Source organism: Vidua macroura, chromosome 1 (genome assembly GCF_024509145.1).
Source record: "Vidua macroura isolate BioBank_ID:100142 chromosome 1, ASM2450914v1, whole genome shotgun sequence".
Classification (NCBI taxonomy): Eukaryota; Metazoa; Chordata; class Aves; order Passeriformes; family Viduidae; genus Vidua; species Vidua macroura.
In genome coordinates this window covers 102,714,840-102,735,813 of record NC_071571.1, presented here as the reverse complement: position 1 = coordinate 102,735,813, position 20,974 = coordinate 102,714,840, and the positions used below count along the sequence as shown (strand labels likewise).

The window sequence follows — 20,974 nt, the reverse complement described above, 5'->3', positions numbered from 1 at the left end:
TTTTGTATTCGTAAGACTGCACAGCAGAGGAGCATGTAAGAAATTAATTCCCTTGTCTGCATTTATCTGAAATTAACATTTAGTTCAGGATCCAGAAAAGGCTGACTTTATCGTTCAAATCATACAACAAGCTGGCAGATGGTGATTTACTATGATAGGGATTTTGCAACGCTTGTGTCAATACATTTGCTGAACTCTTATTTATCTTTTAGTTGTTAACTTTAAGTACCGTAGATAAACATGGGTGTTATAAGGACTTCTTTCTTTTTGGATGGCACCTTGGGACAATAGTAACTAGTGTTTTTCAAAGTCTATCAGATTTGCTGAGCACTAACACAAGATTGGGAAGTGTGTGATGTGGCTGGTTGCTGCTGGACATGGAGAAAACTTTATGGCCCTCTCCAGCAGGAACAGGGTCCATGGTACCTGCTGAGCTCCAGGGTGGCTCACCAGTGTGGGCCATGCAGCAAACTCAAGCAGCCAAGTACACCTGGCCCCAAATGTGAGTACCTGGGGTGTCTTAGGAGGGGTCTGCAGGCTCCCAAGTCTGTGGCGGGAGTGGAGACATTTCAGGCTGAGGCTTGCACCTCCTGAGCAACAAAATTTATAGTTACTTTGCATAGACCGTTCTTCTATATCCTAGGAATATAGAACAGCAGCCATTTCATTGATTTCACTATCACTGAAAAGACTTTGGATGACTATCTGGTCTGGGATGGGGCAAATATAAACCCTGTTTAATATGGGTAAAAGAAATATATTGTGGGTGTTGTAGGTTGATTCTCTGAAGCGACCTACAATAATTTTATTGGAGGAATTCAGGGCACTAATGAAGATTGTGTGAATATCACCCCTAAAGTGAGCCAGAGCTGAAGGCAGTGAGTGGAGAAATGCTGACTTCATAGCAGCTCATGTGCACTTTAAAGTAAGAGCAGTAAATATGAGCATTTATGTTACGGAGGGTACTCAGAGAGGCCTCAGAAAAGAGGGATGGAAGGGTGTACAAAGAAAAAGTATTTCTGTAAATCTCCCAGATGGCTGTATGTTGAGCTTTAGCTCTTAACTTGATGCACCTCAGGAAAACACCTCACAGCTTGAATGTGGTGGGTGTAACCTGCCAGTGCATCCCCCTTTCTCCAGGAAGGATCGAGGAGTGTCCTTGAGAGATGAAAGTACAAGATCTTTGTTGGCTGATCTGAATCACTGTTGGCCAACAGCCCTGCTCTAAGGAGGAAGGAGGCTGGACTTGGTGACCTCTCAAGAGTCCTTCCACCCCAAAACACATGGTCTTCTGGAGACCACATGTCACCATGCTCTTAAAGTGGATGTAGTCCTTTCCCACTGTGGAGCTTGTTACCAAATTTTAAGATATGTTTTTTTCAGCTAAATTCTGCAAGCAGGTGAGAGGTCTGTTAGTACCTTCATGAAATACAAAGAACATTTAATTGAGTAATTTAACTGCAACTGGTGAAGTTAGTGCAGATATATATACAAAAAGTATCTTTCAATTGTAATAGAAATAATGTTTTTTTTTTCTGGAGATGAAGATGCCAGAGCCTTTTAACCACACATTTCTGTCCTGCCATGGGGCAGATTGGCTGCACTGACACATAAGGGCACTGATGACAGAAACTTTATGGCTGTTACTACCCCACTCTCTTAAAGTGAATCCAAAAGCAAGAAAAAGACAGTGCTATAAAACTAAAAATAGCTTATATATGTTGAATCCATCAATAGTAGGAGAGAATCTCTGCTACAGTCCTTTCTCTACTGAAGTGAATTTGAAAGCTTCTATCATGTCTCAGAGGAGACCCTGGCAGAGCAGTATATTGGTTTGGTTTATTCACATTTTCCTGCCAGGAGTCCATCCTCCAAAAACAGTTTGTGAGCCAAGGCAATTTAACCTGGGAACCAGCGATTTCTGTTGGCCTTGTTCAAAATCTGAAGAAAACCAAACAACAACTCAGCCTGTTTTCTTTTTTGGTCACCACTGGCTACCATTACACTGTGAGCAGAGGTGACTCCTTTGGCAAACTCTAGGAAGGTCCTTGTTAACTCTCTGTTACTTGTCTGTAGTTCACCTAGCTTTTTGACCCTGTGGTCCTGAACTACTGTAAATCTGTGCAGCTCTTCTAATTCTGAAGGCTTTGCACCAGCTGTGAGGGTCTGGCCGGTTGGGCTGCTAAGGAATGTCCAGCCTGACAGCCTTCTAGTCACTGATGGTGTGCCCAAATGAGGGGGCTGAGGTAACCAGGCACTTTTTGCATTGAACCACGAGTGCAGCAGGGAGAGGTTGGGGTGGTGAGGGAGGAAGCAGAAACATCCCTTTCACAGCTGTGAGACACCAGCTGGCTCCAGCCCATCAGAGGATGTACTCTGAATGCATCCCTTTCTAGAGACCAGCATTTGAATCTAAGCCCACATAAACCTTTTTTTGCTGTGATACTATCTTTCACAACTTTATAAACTTCTTAGTGGAAGAATATGCCATGTATAAACTCCCTCAGTATGATTTTTGCCCACGTAATGGGCAAGGGAAAAAAATAGTTCTGTTATGTGACAATTTGACTTAATTATGGAGTAATTTATGTTTCACAATTGACTGTATATTTCACTCTTGCTTTTTTAGGTCAGCTGCTCTTGGCTCTTAATTACACTATCTGAGGCTTTGCAAATCACTCCCTTTCCATGTGTTTCAGAGAAAGATTATTTTCTAAAAACAGGTATTCAAAGAAAATAGGGAACAGAGAAAGAGGACGTTTGAGTCCAAACAGGATTAAGAACTCTCTAATAAAAAGCTAACTGCAGCATGACATAACTAAAAAGCAATAAAACGAACGGAGGACAGGATGAATATCGGTTCTATGTTTTGATTATCTTAGGTGCACAGTGCCATATTTTTAATAGTGGGGCCTTGCTAGAAGGACTGGGCCCTAAAATAGCTGGAAGATCCCTTCCCATGATGGGTGGCTCCTTGCAGCTCTGCAGTGCCAAAGCCATAGTGACAACATTCCTTGTCCTTCCAGGTATTTCTTTAAAGCCAATTTCTGAACTAATCCACTATGCCATGTGTGCCAAAACAAGCCTGAATCTCTGGCTGAAAACTCAGTTCTTGTAGCTGGGGAGAAAACAGCTTAGGATCTAAAAATTCCCACCAACATTTTTTCTTATCACTCTGTCCTACTGTCTCAGCTGAAGTGGTAATAAGGCCAGAGAGCTCTGAAAGCCAAGCAAGGGGAATTCTAATTTAAAAAAGCTAACAAAGATGAGGTTCCTTCATCTTTTTCCCAATTGCTATGCATAGTCAGAAACACAAACCCTCCCAACACACCTTAATTTTCTTTTAAGTTCTGTGGAATTCTATGACTGCCTAGGACTATTTGTGTGACATTGGCTACACCACATAGCATGTGACTGGGTCTGTCATGTGGTACCCAGCGTATCCTTGTTGCAGAGAGACATGAGATGAGGGACCAGGCACTGGATTTCCTCAAACATGGGCTCAGGCTTGAACTGTGTGTGCATTACAGATCTAACCAGAATCCTGGGATGTTGTAGGGGCCAACAGCCACAAAAGCTGGGGTAGGAAACCCCTGCCATGTGAATGCACATATTACCATGAGGGGAAGTGCTGAAGAAGAGGAGAGAGAAAAGCCACACTCAGCTATGGTCTTGCACACCTCTCAAATACCACATGTCATGGGCAGGACTAGGTGGGACTGGAATGACTCATGCCTGATCAGGATGCTTTAAACCTCACCACCAAAGGAAACACGGTACCAGGTGCTAGTGTTAGTAACTAGCGCTCCCAGGATAAGTACAAATGGAAATTCTTGGGAGAACATCAATTCAAAGAAATGCTTCCAGCTCAACAAAAAAAGTTGGATGGCTTTGCTTCACATTGCAAGGAGCCAAGTCCACAGGAAGGACACATTTATGAATTGCTCAGGATAGTATCAGGCTCGCTTCTCCACCACTGTAGATAACTGCAGACCAAGACAAGACTTTAAAAAACGACCAAAAATTCTCTCCAGTACAAAAGTGATAATTTGCAGGCTTTGCATGACCTCATATGAAGCTGAGTTGACTAATGTGCATTAGCCTGGCTCTGGGGAGTTGACAAGCATGCCTGACACAGTTATAACTCAGCCTGCCAAACGGAATGAAGAAAAATGAAGATTTAAAACTTTAATTAAAAATCTTGAGGCAAGTAAAATGCTGGAGAGAGCGGTAACTCCTTTTCAGAGTTGTCAGATATTTCTTTTGGTGGGGAACAGAGGTGCTGCAAGCAGGAAGGAGGGTGGAGATATGCTCAGATTTATCTGCAAATGCGTACCATATATTCTAAGATATTGAGGAGTGTTTTTTATTAACTGCTTTTACAAAGGGAAAGATAGTAAAGGAATCTCAAGGCACTACCATTACACAACTGTCTGATCTATGATGTTGATTCTGTTGCACAACCCTGAATAAAACTGAAATAAACAAAACCAATATGAAATGCAAAAGTCTTCTGGTTGTTCTTTTCTGGTATAAATGACTTTAGCCTGGGCAAAAGACAAGAACAAAGAGAAAACCAGACTTCTCAGATGAATGTGCTTGCATGTCATCTGTCCCATTAAAATGATACTAAATTATGGTGACACGAATGTTTTATGAAGTATTAACAAAAAAAATTCCTGGAAAACCTGAAGGGACAGCTTGAATGTCCATTTTCAAGAATAAACTATTCCCAAATAAAGCTGCCTCATGTATTTATTATGCCCTTAAAAAGCATCCTATACAGCACTCTAAACCACACAATATTACCACTGAGTCTTCCCTGCCTTTTTACAAAAGATGAAGCCACTGTGCTTAGATGCCAACCGTAAAGGAAGGTGTCAGTAGTTTAGATACATATGCTGAGTTGACCTGAAGGCCTGGGCTAGGCTAAATAGTTAATTTAGATCCCTGGTGCTGCATTTGAGTTGTGGCAGGTTTTTACTGCAGCTGCAGAGCAGACAGTGCTAACTGCAGACGTGGCACCTTTAAAGGCGCAGGGCCACAGCCGACAGTGCTGCCGAGCACGGCAAGGGCCAACCTCAGCTAAAAGCTGCTTGCTTCTTCATCTCTGTAGGGCACCACACACACTGTTACTGTTCATAAACCTGCAATTAACCCACTTGAGCATTCTTCTGAATATTTCTACCTTGCTTCCCCTCATAATTTTCCTAACCAAGAGCCCTTTTCAAGTAATAATGGACAAAAGGCACCCTTCAAGTGTTGCCTTAATCTAGAAGTCTAGTGGCACTACTTGGGCAACAAAGGAGTTTTGTCTGCCGAAATTATAGTTTTTGGTTGAATTTTGCATATTTTTCTGAGGCGCTTCACATGTTCAACATCTATTTATTAACTCACGATTGCATTTCCCTGGGAGCTTCACAAGTATATAGCATTCCCCTAGAGATGAAGTCACTGTGTTTCAAAGAGATGAAGACTCAAATTTTTGAAAAACACAGAAAACTTTGCACACTTTGCTCTTTCTTGGCTAAAGGAAAGCCCAAGCACCAGTCTCCCTCCATACATTGAATCTCTATCAGCTGCAAATTCCAGGTGCTGCTGGAAGTCAAGTCCCTAGCTAAATAAAGTTGTAATAGAGAATTGATTCATTAGTCACATTTTAAAGGGAAAACATCTTACTGAAAGAGTGTGTTCAGCAACTGATTGAGCATGACAAAGAGTGAAGGTTATCCTAGTGCTTTTTAGGTTTCTTGTGATGTTTCAGACCATGTCAGCCTTATTCCTAAGTAATGATCTAACTAGAATGACTGGTCATCACAGTCCTGCTCTGATATTTCCCGTTACTCTGTCACATGATAAAATAGCACAAGGAGTTCTCTGTTTACAAAGCAATGTTGCTGAGGCAATTACATGTGAAATAAGTCTCCCAGTACTGCTATTATGCAAATTTTCTGTAGTTTAGAGCAGACATTTCTGAAGACATTTTCTGTCCTGTACAGAGAACGAATACTGCATTCAAGCCTTCCTTCATGCTACAAGTCCGTGTATACTTTTGTGATATTACAACTAATCAGGCAGCCTCCTTGGTGTTGTCCTAACTGGGAACATTTTGTGTAATATATGTGATGGCCGAGCAGTTCCCCCATCCTGCCTTTCCCACCCATGTGCTCTCTCATGCTGGCTGAAGAAGCTCCATGTGTGATAGTTTGAATCACTCGATAAACTTGTCAAGAGACATCAAAAATGTTCATCTCCATTCATCAGCCAGTCCTTACTAGTACCTTGAGCCAGGTTAGGAAATAGCCAAGATAAATCTATATAGTGACCTATTCATCATCTGCACTAAAGAACTTCTACATATTTTACAGGAGGAATTTGTTTAAGGTATGTTCTTATCTAAGAGAATTCATAGAACCTTAAGAGATGACATATTATATGTTTTTATAAGCTCCCTGATTCTATATGAACACTTGAGATACGGTAATCTGTGAATTTATTCAGATTTGTAGCTCACCATAAAGCTGTCTGGTTTTTGGACAGCCTTTTTGATTTACTATCCCGTGGTGAAATCGCTGCAGGAATTTGGAAAAGGTCCAATTTTATTTGTTTAAAGTCCTGATCATGTGGCTTTGGCATTCCTAACATATCCAGCAATCATTTGTTTTTAATTACCCTTCATTTCAACCACATAAGTAATGAATGTGGCTACCACATCCAACTTACAGGCTGTGTAAACTCTTGGGCTGGGTGGAACTTTCTTCTATATAGAGGCTTAACTATAAATTTAACTCAAAATGTGAATCCTCTTAACTTATTTTAGGCAGACCTTTATGAGTCTAAAATATAAATAAATAAAAAGGAAATGAAAAAAGCCTTAAATGAAAGATTCCACACAATACACCTGATTCACTTCAGAAGCAATTTCCTGGCCTCCCCAACCTCTTGGTATGACTGTAGAAACCTTAAAAAAACAAGTTGATTTAACGTTTCTATTTATTCATGGTGTCCAGTTTCCAGAGGAGTCTGTGACTTGTAGTTTTAAACTCAGTTTAGCATTTAAACTCATTTTCAGCTGGGTCCCAGTGGAGCAACAATTAAAAAAGGAAAAGAGTTCAAAAAGGAAGGGTTATAACCTTTCAATGGTATGTTTGTCTGGACGTCAAGAAAAAAAGGAAAAAAATCACTTCTGTTACTATTCTTCCTGCATTTGGCAAACAGTAGGTCAGAGTGCCTGTTGAGAACCTGTTGGTATAAGGATCTTCATGCTTAGGTACAAACCAACAAACCCCATCCTGGAATCTTTCATGGCAGCTGAAGCAAAGGTTCATTTTTTATGGTATTGCTATTTATATAATGCTGAAAGCCTAGTACCAGCAGGCCCAGCTTCTCTTAGCTAACTTGTCTCAAGAAACACACCTCTCTTATGCAAAATTTGGTCCCTTAAATTTGAACATTGTATTTTATAGTCACTATATTTTAGAGAGAAAAAGGGATGCTATGGCAGCAGAACACACAGGCAGAAAAATTGTTACCTAAAATTACAGCAGGCCTGGACAACAATCTTAATTTTCTAAAGCTGTCTGAAAGTACATCTGATTGCTCTGACTGTAATGAAATTACTACAAGGCGGAAGTGTAGGCATTTATTATCTTATATATCAGCCCAGAGTAAGACACCTAGATTAGACCAGAAAAAATACTCAGCTACAGTGATTTAAATCAAGATTTTGTCTCTGTTTCAAGCGGTGGGAAAAAGATCTACAATGTTTTCTAGAACAGATACAATATAGCTGGTGTCTGATAATTTCTATCTACAGATACCTGTAGGAAAAGATCTAGCAAAGAACTCTCACACCCAAATCAGAAAAGTGAAAGTTGATGTGGTTAAAATTTTTGCAGAGGACTAATGCTGTGTACATCTGCTGCTGCTGAAACTCTCTATTTTGGGAAGGTAAGTTTAAAAAAAACCCTCAGATTTGTCCTTGGTAACTTGAAGACAGCAAAACAGTCGACTGTGGATTAAAATGATCCCTAGGCCAGGCTACAAAGCAATTAAAGGCAGATCACATAATGTTGTGTTTCCTGCTATTGCTGATAAGCTGTAACTGACTTTTGAACCATTTGTGATGAGATGATTAAAAATGGTGGTAACCCATTAGCTGGAAGCGATGCTGTGGCAATGCCCAGCTGGAGCACACTGATGGCAGCAGCACCTGGCAATGTGGTTCCAATTGCTGCCTGCCTTTGAAATGTCACCAGGAAAGATCTATGACAGCCTTCCAGCTACAGGCCATCAGTGTCTGCGCTTCCTGTTTGAGTTTTATTAAGCTTACTATGGGTTGATCAATTCCCGATGAAGCTGAGGGCACTTTGATGTCCCTTTGAAAACTGAACTATCAAATGGAATTAGAGCCCCATTCAAAATTCACCTGTTTTTCATTTCATTAATGTGTGTGCCCACGTCTGGATCTACGACCTGTCCAGTCCATCAGTTTTTTCCCTTCATGCTGCCCCTTCCATTCCATGTGTTTACCTTCCAATTTCCTTGTCTTCTCTTCAGGTTATGAATCACCCAACTTCATACGCTGATATTCATATTTGATTTCCTCTTTATACCTGTGGGCCCTCCCACAGCTGTAGAAGTATCCACTGATGCCTGCTCCTCTTATGCTATCTCAGTTCTATATGAAACCTTCCTCTCAGGTGCTAGCCTACAGCCATGGTCCCAGTCAACCACTCCCACTTCTGCCTACAAGTCTCTGATTCCAGCTTCAGAGAGGCCTTTATTGAGTTTACCTAATGAGATTACATTTTTGCATATTTGCAGTCATATAAATCACAGCAAAGTTACTGTTCTCACAAAGTAAGTTCTGTTATCTTCTGTTAACTAAGGCTATAATCAACCCCCTGTTTTAGAAGCACATCTACATTTTAGATTACATCAGTGCACTTAGAAGAATTGAGTGATTTGGACTTTGTCAGCAGTATCTTAGAAAGAGGACATATGCAAAACCCCACAGACATACCTTGGCATTTTGAAGAGGAGGTTGGTAACTAGAGGGCCGATAGTACCTCCTCTGAGTAGCATCAGTGTGAATGTCTCCGAGGAATAACTCCTCCACAAGGTGGTCAAAATTGTGGTGCAGGTACTGCTTCTCCACGCGGATCAGCTGGAGTTCGTGCATGGCAAAATTCAGAGCTTTGGTGCATTCACAGCCGTTCTCTTCTCTCAGCAAATCATAGCTCACATCCTGCTCCCAGGGACTATCTTCTGGGATAAATCCAGGACACGTCTGGTTCACCAACTCACTTATTTTTTTGGCTACTGCTTCGTTGTGGCATATGATCTGTATGTTGCGGAGCTGATAGTCGGCCTCGGTGCCCCCCCGGATGATCCAGGACGCCTGCCGGAGACGAATTTTGCCACGTATGACTAAGGTGTAGATGGGGTTCGTGCAGCGATTGCCACCGTAATAGAACTGATAGGCCTTGAATGTGTTGTTGTGGTAGAACCTGTATGATCTTGTGATGAACTCTGGGCCTGCTCTAACTTCGCAGCTGTGGGGGGAAAGAAAGCGTGGAAACAAAATTTTAGCAAGGTGGCACATCATGTGTACTACAGGCAACGAGACCCACATGGGTCCACAGAGACACCTGGGTGCTAATATCCCTCCAGCAGGAATAGGAGTAAATAGGAACTAGTAAACTGTGGCCTGACCATTATGCAACAATTCCCTCCCCTGCTATTAATACACTGCTTCATGATGATCCTATCTAAAGGCTTTATCTTGTAGGATTAAATACTTTGAATCGTGTTTTGCTTTTGCCTTTTGTCTAGGGACCACCATGTGACTCAATTCTTCATTGAAAATAGTAGCACTTATTAAATATCTATTGCTCTCTTTTGCACGGTAGATTTAGCAGAATGACTGATAACATCAGAAAGTGAAATGCCATATGTCCAGGGAACAACACAAAGAACTGGCTTATAAGCTGCTCTAGAAGCTTCTCTTTGTAACTCCATGATCTCTGGTCTGCTGTGGATATGCAGGATCATGTCCTGAGCTTTTCCATTCAAGCATTCAACAGGGGTGGCAGTTAATGCAAACTTCTGACTATTAATGCAAAACTTCTACTTGGCTTGAATTTAGACTATGCAATATACGGTTTTATCGGTTCTTTCTCTTTCTTCCCGATGCCCCCTGCCCCTTTTTTTTTTTGTTCTGGAAGTGTAAATGGCAGTTAAATTCCACTTCCTGTAGGAAGCCTTTCTGTGCCTTCAAACTTGTTCCCCTTGTCACCTCTACACTGCTTAATATAAACAGAACTGTAGAATTGTTAAGGTTGGAAAAGACCTCTTAGACAATTGAGTCCAGCCATTAACACAGCACCGCAATGTTCACCACTAAACCACATCCAAGTGTCATATCCACACGTCTTTTGAACACTTACAGAGATGTGAACTCCACCACTTCCCCGGGGCAGCCTATTCCAATGCCTGACCACTCTTACAATGAAGAAATTTTTCTTAATATTGAATCTAAACCTCCCCTGGTGTAACTTGAGACCATTTCCTCTCATCCTGAAATACGCTCCTTTCTGTTAAAAAAACCCTCAGTCTTTCCTACTACAAGTCACTTCCAATGAGCATGCGAATATTGCCTGCTGAGACACAGAAAGCAAAACAGCTCTCTGAAACACAAGTCATCAGGTATAAAGAGTAACAGAGCTAGTGAAGTACAGCTTCTTAATTTCTTTTGCTAATAAAACCTGTGCTAGACCCATGCTCTGGAAACAAGGACCCATTCAATGGATCTAATGCATGGAGACAAATATAGTACAATGTTATGTTTGAATGAGCATCCATTTTGGCTGCTTGGTAGGCTCCTTCCTATTCAGAGAGATTTAAAGATATTTCCCAGCATGCTGTTTAGAATCCAGACAATAAATTGATTCATCAAGACAGCTTTATGCCACACTATTTTAATGTACATAGTGTTGCTCCTTCTCCTTTTATGCATAAACATATAGAGAGCATCTGGAATTTAGAGCATCACCATACTAAAGAAAATATTTCTTCTGTTGGAAGTGGGAATATTAATCTTTCCCTCTCTGCTTTTTTACCATCTTCTCTTCCCCATCCCGAACATCTTGTTTTATCTTTCCTTACCCAGTAGAGACCCAGTGGCCCTCAATATTGGGAGGCATCTGTACAGTGATCCGGGCTCCATTGTGAAGGTGTTTCAGCATATGATGGCACTGTGACTCCTTGAAAGCCCTCCAGGCACTCTTCTCCAAGGACCGAGGGTGGGTCCTGCTGTCTGGGTGAAGAAGAGCAGAACTTTCTCCCAGCCCTGTGACAGAAAGTGTAAATTATATCATGAGACCCTGCTAAGTAGGGCTTCAATGTGAAAAAAGACATCGTGACCATCTTGTGTTGAATGACACTTGTTCATATTGTTATGTGTCTGGGCAAATACTGTTTACATTTATTTTCTCATATGAAAAAAAAATATGGGAAGCTCTTCCTTTCTGTCATACCACTCATAATCCACTACATAAATTTATGAAATAAACTGGGGAAAAGACTCAAATTGAAATGCTGTGTTTCCACACCCAGGAGATGTGGCTCTGAAACGGAGCTTTATAGACACCTCTGTAATCTCTGGTCAGGACAATCAAAAAGCTAGGCTTTCATACTTTCAGAAAGTTGTGTCCAGATCCGGACACAAACTTTGCGGTTTCAGCCCACCTCTAATTTGAATGCTTCTATAATAAACTTGCAAATAAAGACTACTCTTTAAAGTCAAGGGAAAACAGATATTAAAAGCACAGCCTCTGCACACAGGAAGCCTCTGTGATGACTGAGGTGGTCAATTAAAGGCAGATCCTTCTATTTTTATTTTAAAGGGGAAAAGGAATTTCCAAAGCTAACTTTATCTCCAGCACACAGTAATTTTGGTTTCTAGTAATGTATACATACAAAACCTACCAGCATGCTCTCTAAACAATATTAATTGAACAAAATGAATACATAGCTTCAAAAGGAGGCATACCCTTTTAGACACAGCCTTCTCTTAGATATGTTGGAAAACACAGATCAAAAAGAAAACCCCACATCTAGGGGTTAAAAGGTGACAAACATGAACCTTACATAATGTGTTGGAAACTGTATTACATTGCCAGAAGGAATTTGAGCACCAGACGGCTACAAAATGGATAAGGGGTGGGGTGAAGGGGCTGTTTGACTGCCTGGGAAGTTGAGGCAGCCATCTCAGGAAAGGGATGTCTCACTATAAGGGGCAGAGTCTGGGATTCATCCCTATATTTTCTGCTGCCTTCTCAGCTGACCTGGATAAGAAACAGGGCTGTTGGGGATCACCAGTGAGAGCCACCCAGTACAGGATCCTATGCTTTATGCCCCAGGTCCCATCTGACATTTGGGCACATGTCTGGTGTTAGGCAGACACTTTCTTAAGCCTTTTGTATTTCCCATTAAAAATTTAAAAAAAAAAAAAAAAAAAAAAAAAAAAAAAAAAAACACAAAAAAAAGGGGAAAAAAAGGGGGAAAAAAGTGATTCATTATGTTGGCTAGGTCTTGCCTAGGTCTTGGCTAGGTCTTAGATCTTCTGGAAGAAACTTGGGTAACACCTGGGAAAATGGCATTGCCAAAACTATAAATACATGTCAACCATTTTAAAGCAGCAATTTCTCAGCTAAACAGAAGCAAAGACTTGTCCAGGAGACAGGGTAAAAAATGATCAGAAAGAGTACAATAAATACCTTAACCTAAACAGTGCTCACCATTGAACAACATTAGGATTTAATGAGATTAATGAATACAACTTCACAAAACCTTTTCTGGAAAATCTGATAGCTTTGTTATGTTGCAGGTTACAAACAATTCTTCAATGTGAATGAGAATTTATGGCCTTGCTTTCTATAGGGTAATAAATACTAGGGATACTTTGATATTTGAGCACACAGCCTGAGATGTCCTTACAGAAGCCTGATTTTCAGGGGTTCAGTATTTCTCACTTTCTGGAAGTCAGAGAGTTCTCAGGTGTTTGTACATTGCTGAGCAGTCACTCAGGCTAGCACCAAAAAACTCCCATTCTGCAGCCAGAAATGGTACAGCCATGACAGGGCGATGCTCTGCTTGAACAGACTACATCTTTGGAGAGGCAGGATTGATTGAGTAGGTTGGGTCTGTGCTTCATGTTCATGCAAGGTACATGGCAGAGGTTGTAGCCACCAGTGCTATCCTTCAACATAGACTTTGAAAATTTGCATTTCCTTTTGAAGTTGTTAAACATTTGAAATTTGCCATCAGAAGAAGCCTTTGAAATTGTTCAAGTGGCTATTTTCAATGCATATTTATTGTACCACTTGCTTTTATGCAGTTGTATTTTGCCTAGTTCATGTCATATGACTCATGAATACAGATGCATTTAGAAATGATTTATTCATTTAGACATACTTGGGGATTTAATTTCTTCAAGCAAAAATCCTTCTTTGGGAGGACACCATCTTGTACGTGCACATATGAAAGTGCACGTATATATATATACGTATATACATATATATATATATATATATATATATATATATACAGTGTCTTATTTGATACAGCTCAAAAGCAATTGTGTCTCAGCTCTCCATGTCACATCAATGTAGTTCTGTCTGCAACTTGCAAATGATAAATTGCAGCTAGGGAATAGAAGGGAGATTTGCATCGACAGGCCTAGAGGAAAGAGGGTGTTTGGGACTCTATCCATCCAACTGTGAAGGTAAGAACAAATTCACGTAATCAAGAGAGGCATGAGAACATAATGAAGGCTGCAGAGACATAGGGAGAGATGTAGAAAACACATATAGAATGATTTGGGTTGGAAGATAAATTAAAAATTATCCAGTTCTACTCCCCCCTGACCATGGACAGGGGTACCTTCCACAGGACCAGATTGGTCAAGGCCCCATCCAGCCTGGCCTTGATGAGGCATCCACAACTTTCCTAGGCAACTTGTTCCATTGCCTCATCACCCTCCCTGTAAAGACTTTCTTCCTAAAGAAAGAGAGGATTAGATTTAGATCTAATCTAAACCTGCCCTCTTTCAGTTTAAAGCTGTTCCCCTTGTCCTATCACTACATGCCTTTGTAAAAAGTCCCTCTCCAGCTCTCTTGCAGGATTTCTTTAGGTACTGGAAGGTGCTCTAAGGTTTCCCCAGAGCCTTCTCTTCTGCAGGCTGAACAACCCCAGCTCTATCAGCCCTTTGCCCACAGGAGAGGTGCTGCAGCCCTCTGAGTATCTTAGTGGCCTCCTTTGGACTTGCTCCAGCATATCCATGTGCTTCTCATGCTGGGTAACCCAGAACTGGACACAGTACTGGAAGTGGGACCTCACCAGAGCAGAGCAGACAGACAGAATCCTCTGCCTTGCCCTGCTGCCCACTCTGCTTTGGATGCAGCCTGAGATCTTTGGCTTTCTGGGCTCCAAGTGCACATATTGAGCTTCTCATCAACCAGCATCTCCAAGTCTTTGTCCTTGGGGCTGCTCTCAATAACGCTAAACAACATCACAGGACCAGAATATCAGAATATGAAATGCAGAATAAAATTAAGAGACAGCAATGGGACCTTTACCTACGTTTGCCTTGCTGGAGCAAGGAAATACTTAATTTAGTACAAACTTCTTCCTTACAAAGAAGTAATTTCAACACTTTTGTAGTTACTGATGTATGCCCGTAGATAGAACTGCCATACAAAGGAGATGTAACTTCCCCTTGTACCATCTGCAGGTCAAACACTGAGACCAGAGATATGCTTCCCACACAGAACAGTAAATCAAACACCATCCTCTGTGTTTTTCCTCACAGCAGGTGCTCAGAGGCAGTGCAGTGTCCCCCCTGCTCCACCCTTGGCAGTGCACATGAGGTATTCTGCAAAACTGAGGAACTGCAGGGATGATTCGCTTATTTTAAAAGATTCATTTGGCCATGTTAAATGAGACATTGCTGGAAAGGCTCAAGGTTAGAACATGCATTCACAAAACTGGGAAAAGAATTTAATGACTCTTTAGAAGCCCACTTTGGATAGTAGATGCAGTTGCAACATAGTTGGAGCCATTACTTTCATTCAGAGAGATCCAAGTCTGCTATTCTTTATAGCACTGACAGATGGTAGGTTTCAGTATCACCATGGCTATCTCAAACTCAACTGAGAGTATTTCAGACTCTCCCTCTGTTTCAATTTTTGTGTGTTATGAAGGAGTATTACCCACTTGTTGAAAAATATAAACCCAAAATCTACCCACTATGTTACTACTCAAAAGGGTGACAGATTTCAAACAAACAAACAAACAAACAAAAAAATCTTCACATGAGACCAATAACAATAATTTTGTGAAGCCTTTGGTTGGCTCTCACTTTAGCTACACCACAACCAGATATTGGTATGATTGTATCCCCCACCCCACAGCATTTGTTTTCACAAAGGAGCAAGTCTAAAAGGAAAAGGAAAATTCCAGAATCCACCTGAAATACCAGGTAGCAAAACAAAAGCATTTTATGATGAGCTGATATCCAGGTTCCCTTTCAAAATCAAGCCCTAGCAGTGACACAGCTTTAGCATGAAACTAACTGAATATAGCATAAGAGGTGCTACAGCTCACTTGGGATCCCTGCCCAGACCCTCAGAGATCACACAGATCTTTGAGGGCCTGTGATCTCAGATCACACTTTCAGGATCCAACATCCATCTGAGTGGGAAAGTGGAGGCATGTACAGCTGCCATGCCAGTAAGACATGGATAGGAGCATGCACCACACCAGACAGAGGGCTTCAGGCTCTCATGTTCACCTATAAACCTCTATCTGATGTGGGAACAACCGTTCAAGATAAAAATAATTGTTAAGGGAAGATAGGTTACTTTCAAGTTCTTCAAAGATTTCTGCCCATAGCTGTGAGTAAAATACAAATCTTAAAAGGGCAATCTGTTGGCAGCCTGTTACCCAAACGTGTTTTAGAAATGGTTATGACAAAACTCTCTGCCAACATTTCTGCAAAAAACTGCAAGCTGCTAGAATGAATGTTTTGGTTTTCTGAAAAATAGCATGCAAATACTGTACACTTGCAACAAAGATAATATGTAGAGTTGTGCTTGAACACAGATAGATTTAATTTAATTTGTGCCTCAACACCCAGGCCAAATTCTGTTCAGAGCTACGCCAGACTGCTAAAGCATAAGGCAAATAATCTTAAACTGTTTAGATTTTATCAGTTTAATGAATGTCTCTACCAAAATCGAAACCATGGCTTCGAACATGTCCAAGTGTAGCACTTCAAACCAGTCTCAAAGCTGCCAGGTATTCAGCAGGTTCATCCTTTGCTAGATGGTTGAAGAGATGTTACCTCAGAGTAGGATTCAATCCTGGATTTAGACTGGGATTGCTCAGCAGGAACCACTGAACTTTTTATTTTTTTTAATTTCTATTGATGTAAGTACAGAAGAACAAAATTTTATTATGAAGTAAAACAACCTTGAGTGATATCATAAGTTCAAAATAAGCAATGGCTTCATCTCTGATAGAAACATTTTAACATTCATGCTTTACGCCTGCAGCAATCTCTTTTCAAATTATAACTTGTCTGAAACTGGAAAAACCTTACAACAGATAAAGAATAATTGGCTGGATTAACTTTATAGCTCTCCTTATCTGGGCAGTTGCCCTGCACAATTAAATAAATAGACATTTGGATTATGCTCTTTCTTGATGTGGGATAGTGTCAGATAGTGCCTCTGACAGGCTTTTAGCTCCAGTGCAAGCTTACATAATTGCCATGGAGAATATAATGTCCTGTTACCAAGCCACGAGCTGTGTTTACCAGTGTTTTCCCTGCACTTGAAACTTCAAAGAGCCCTCGCAAGACTGGGGCCTAAATTAGCTACTACAAACAAAAGGGTTGGGAAAGGAAAGCCGGCTTTATGGCCAGGGAGGCAGACAGGACAATGATTTCCTTTCACGTGTATCTGTTGCCTCTCTTGTGCTCACAGAGTTTCCAAGTGCATCTTTCAAAGAGAGGCAAAATTAATGCTTCAGAGCACGGAAGATCCTGAGGAGGGATCCAAAATATGTTTACATGGGATAGCTAAAAAGTAACACCCTCAAAGCTGACAGGCCCAGCATGGAGGTCCCCTGTTACCCTACAGCTTGGTCCTTATTCAGTGCTCTCTCTTGGAAGAGGTCAGAGAACCAAGAGCCAAGCAGTTACACAGCCCATACCTCTGCTTAGCTGAAGTTCTTAACTGGGATGGCTGCTGCTACGTGTGCAAGGTGAAATGGCACTGCCCAGAGTGAGGGTTTCTTTATAAAACCCTGTAAAGCCCATTTTACTTCAGGGCAGTGGGAACTCTGCCCCTGACAGGAATGGCTGCAGCGCTGGGATGTCAGTGCAGTTCAGTATCAATGGTAGTTTGGTCTTGCCCTCTTTGCAAGAAACATCTGCTCTCTGTCAGAGCATCTGCTCCATCCTGTACCCACACCTTGGCATTGGGGTTTATTCATGCAGAACTGCTCCCAACTCTCCTGGGACTTGTGTCTGGGTGAAGACAGCGCTAAACAAACTCACTATATATAATCCTACCCTCTATCAGCCCTAAATAATCACCTCACTAATGAAATACTATCCTTTTCTTGAATAGCTGAAGGTATTTGCCTTCAGTGTGGTTGAGGCAACTTCTGGGCCCCATTGCGTGCCAGCCTACTTTCTACAGACACCCTACAGAGCACAAAAAAGTTGCCTTCTCTGTTGATGACATCAACATGTTGTGACTGTGTTAGCCCACAATCAAGCTGCAAAAATGAGTGAAATGGAATTCATGCTGACAAAATTGTGAATAAAATTTAATCCATCTTCTAACTCTCCCTGCAAATTCTCCAACTCTTACACTCAGTAGTGTGTGTTCCCATCTTTTTATTGTCTTCTAGATTTTGAAATGCATTATTTAACTGAGGAAACAGATCATATATGTCTCTAGCACAGGGCACAATATATTCTCATTCTATGGCTATGGGTATTTATATGTCCTCATGCATTTACTTATTATTTTCCTGAAAAAGTTTGGATGTAAACCACTACTATATAACTAATTTAAGCAACATTGCCAGAGAACTTTTAAAAGCATAAACAGTTTTGCTCTGAAAAGCCTATCAGTCTTGTTTTCATCATCTTTATTAGTACCATTTCCATGATGTTATCGACTAATTGTTTTAAAGTTTCTAACTCATTACTCTAACAGTAGCATAATCAGAAATACATTAAAGTTTCTTTTTTTTTTGGCATCTGTATTTATTTAAAAAAAAGGTTACATTTACAAAATAAATTAGCCAAATTTGTTTTGAATCCACTTGAACGTAGCTCTTATTAGTTTTGGAGTTGAATGATCTTCGTGTTTGACATCTGACAGCCATTCTATGGCTTTTTGTCTAAGCAAAGAAAACAGTGATAATGGACAACTTCCAGCAAACCTCTTTTTTTTTTTTTTTTTTGGTGACACTGTACATGTACAGGTTTTATTTTGATTAATGAAGACTAGTTTTTCCAACTCAGTGACATTGCAGCAGGCATTTCTTAATGTAATGAAAGCAGAAGCTCTAGCCTTACAGGACATTTTAACTTGTGTCACAAAGCTTTAAGCCCTAAAAAGCCTCAACCACCCACCCACACTCATTCACTTTTAACCCTCAAATTGCCATATGCAATAGAAATCCAGAAAGAAAACACTGCATGCTGCAAAGAGGCTTAACACTGCAGTCCCCTGGGATTGTTGGTTATTCTTACACATTAGCAATTCAGGATAGCTGCTGATCGAAGGATGCTTCTACTGACTTTATGGCATGGATGGAAAAGCTCTAGACCAAGTTAAAGCCAATAGGGTAAACACATTTCCATGGGCTATGTTTTAGTGCCACTGATACAATTTTCAAGTTTGCAAGAGGGCAGTAGTTTCCAAACTCTTGAAACTCTGATCCAAAAACTGTGAACTGCTACATTACTAAGGTACTTGTCTTCATATACAAGGTAGTGAGTTGTATCTTTCTACAAGAACTTTGGTTTATGTTATTTGGTGAAATATAACTGCAAATGGAAGAAATGGATGACTTTCCTTCATCATCCCCTTTTGGCAGCTGCTGTTTTGATCTGATCCCTCACCCTGATTTGTTTCCTGCTCCAGCCAGCATTCAGCTCTGCTCTGTAATTCCAAGCAGATGAGCCAGGGAGTCCAACCCTGCAATTACACCTCCTCTCTTTACCCTATAACTTCAAGTCTCCCATTTCAACTTTTACATCTCAGATCACAGAGTTTAAAGAGCACCTCTGGTGTCCTGTCAGGTCTGGCTCAGCTAAACATGTTTCTGTGCTCTCTGGATCTCATAGCTGAGCTGTGAGAAGAGTATAAACCTCCTCCTGGGGATCAGAGCCTCCTACTCTTTCTTTCTCTAAACAAAATATACCATCAGAAGCCCATGCTCTTTATTATTTATTAAATACCATAGTGTGTGCTTAGCACTTGTACAAACAGAGAGAGACAATCCCTGCTTCACAAAATCAACCCCAGGAATAGCTTTGAAATCCTTAACCCCAGCTCACAGATCTCCCACTGAATCCATGTAGGTCACTTGCATTTTAACAGTTAAAAGAATTCCTCTTTTTATGACTAAGCTTGGGGTCCTAAGAAATTTAACTGACAGATGCTGGATGCTACAAAGGACTTCAGAATTAGGAACACTCTTCAAGATGATACTGTAACCAAATAACTTGAGTCACAGTTTCAGAAGGAGATCATACCCAGATTTTTCAAATCTGGATGCCAAATGTTAGACATACCTAAGCAGCTCATTAAACTGCCGCCTTTTCAGAAGTTTCTCTTGAAGAATACTGGCTTTCTGGAAAGATGGGTTATCTGTTTAAGGGCCTAAAAATGAATTTACAAGCTGAACTTTCAAGTTTAAATACGCTGACTTTTCTCACTAAAATTTTGCCTACTGTGCAGTTTCAGAGAGATGCCAGTCCAGGATTAAACTGAGAGGCTGTCAAAGCAGGACTGTGTGTAGTAACATCCAGAATTTTTGTGCTCTGCAGCAAAACAATTTTAGTTGGGCACAAGATCCGGTGCTGGCACACTTTGCTACCGAAGGCTTCCCAGGTAACACCTCCACGCCAAAAAACGCTTCCCGATAAGAGGAAGAACGCGGGCCCCGCAGGGTGTCTCGGCCAAACGCGCCGGAGCTCGGCAGCGCCAGCTCTTGCCGGAGGTGAGTAAAGAAACTTTGTGTGAGGTGCCCGAACTAATTGCTCTATCCAAGGAGTCCCAGGCTGCAACACAATCCGCCGACATACACTTGGGAGCGGGGCGCTTTCGGCGTGGTTTTACCCACGCCGGCGGCTGCCGCTCCCACGCGTGCTGCGCAGGGGTGCCGCTAGCACGGCAGAGCCAGCGGGGGCTGCCCGCTTCCCATCCTCTGCCCGACCTCCGCCCCGGGCAGGCGGGACCCAGTGCCCGCGGCCACGACGGGAGAGCGCACCCACCCGCGCCCCTCTGCCCCCGCCACAGCGGCTCTGGGGCCCCCCGCACCCCAGCCGCTTTTCGGGGCACCCCGCGGACCGAGACCCGCCGGCAGCCGCGCCGGCACCGCACTCACCGTGCAGCAGCAGGGCTGGGAACAGGTACCGCATGAGGCTGCCGTACGGGGCGGACATCTCCCCGGCTCGCAGCGCTCCTTGCCCGCTCCTGCGCTCCGGCCGCCGCCACTCCCGCCGCGCCGCCCGCGCCTCAGCGCCGCCGCGGGCAGCCCACGGCCCAGCGCTGGGGGGCAGGCGGCTGGCGGCCCGGGGACCACGGGCACCCTCCGGGGCCGGGGCCGGGGCCGCCGCTGCCGCTCCTCAGGGCTCCCGCCCCGCACGCCGCCGACCCGG

At 42.1% G+C, this 20,974-nt stretch overlaps 1 protein-coding gene and 1 long non-coding RNA gene across 2 annotated transcripts in view; one reads left to right on the top strand and one right to left on the bottom strand.

Moving 5' to 3' along the window:
* LOC128822902 (uncharacterized) overlaps nt 1–2,850 on the top strand; it is an 11,872-nt gene extending 9,022 nt beyond the window's left edge. Inside the window, exon 2 of the long non-coding RNA XR_008435503.1 lies at nt 2,630–2,850. This is a non-coding gene — a long non-coding RNA (uncharacterized LOC128822902). The remainder of the gene's footprint in view (nt 1–2,629) is intronic.
* Nucleotides 1–20,974, bottom strand: part of APCDD1 (APC down-regulated 1) — a 24,522-nt gene extending 3,548 nt beyond the window's left edge. Inside the window, exons 1-3 of the mRNA XM_054004583.1 lie at nt 20,701–20,974; nt 11,170–11,353; nt 9,026–9,557 (exon numbers count right to left, since the gene is read on the bottom strand). Of these exons, the coding sequence (XP_053860558.1) occupies nt 9,026–9,557; nt 11,170–11,353; nt 20,701–20,758 (774 nt within the window). The 5' untranslated portion in view covers nt 20,759–20,974. The remainder of the gene's footprint in view (nt 1–9,025; nt 9,558–11,169; nt 11,354–20,700) is intronic.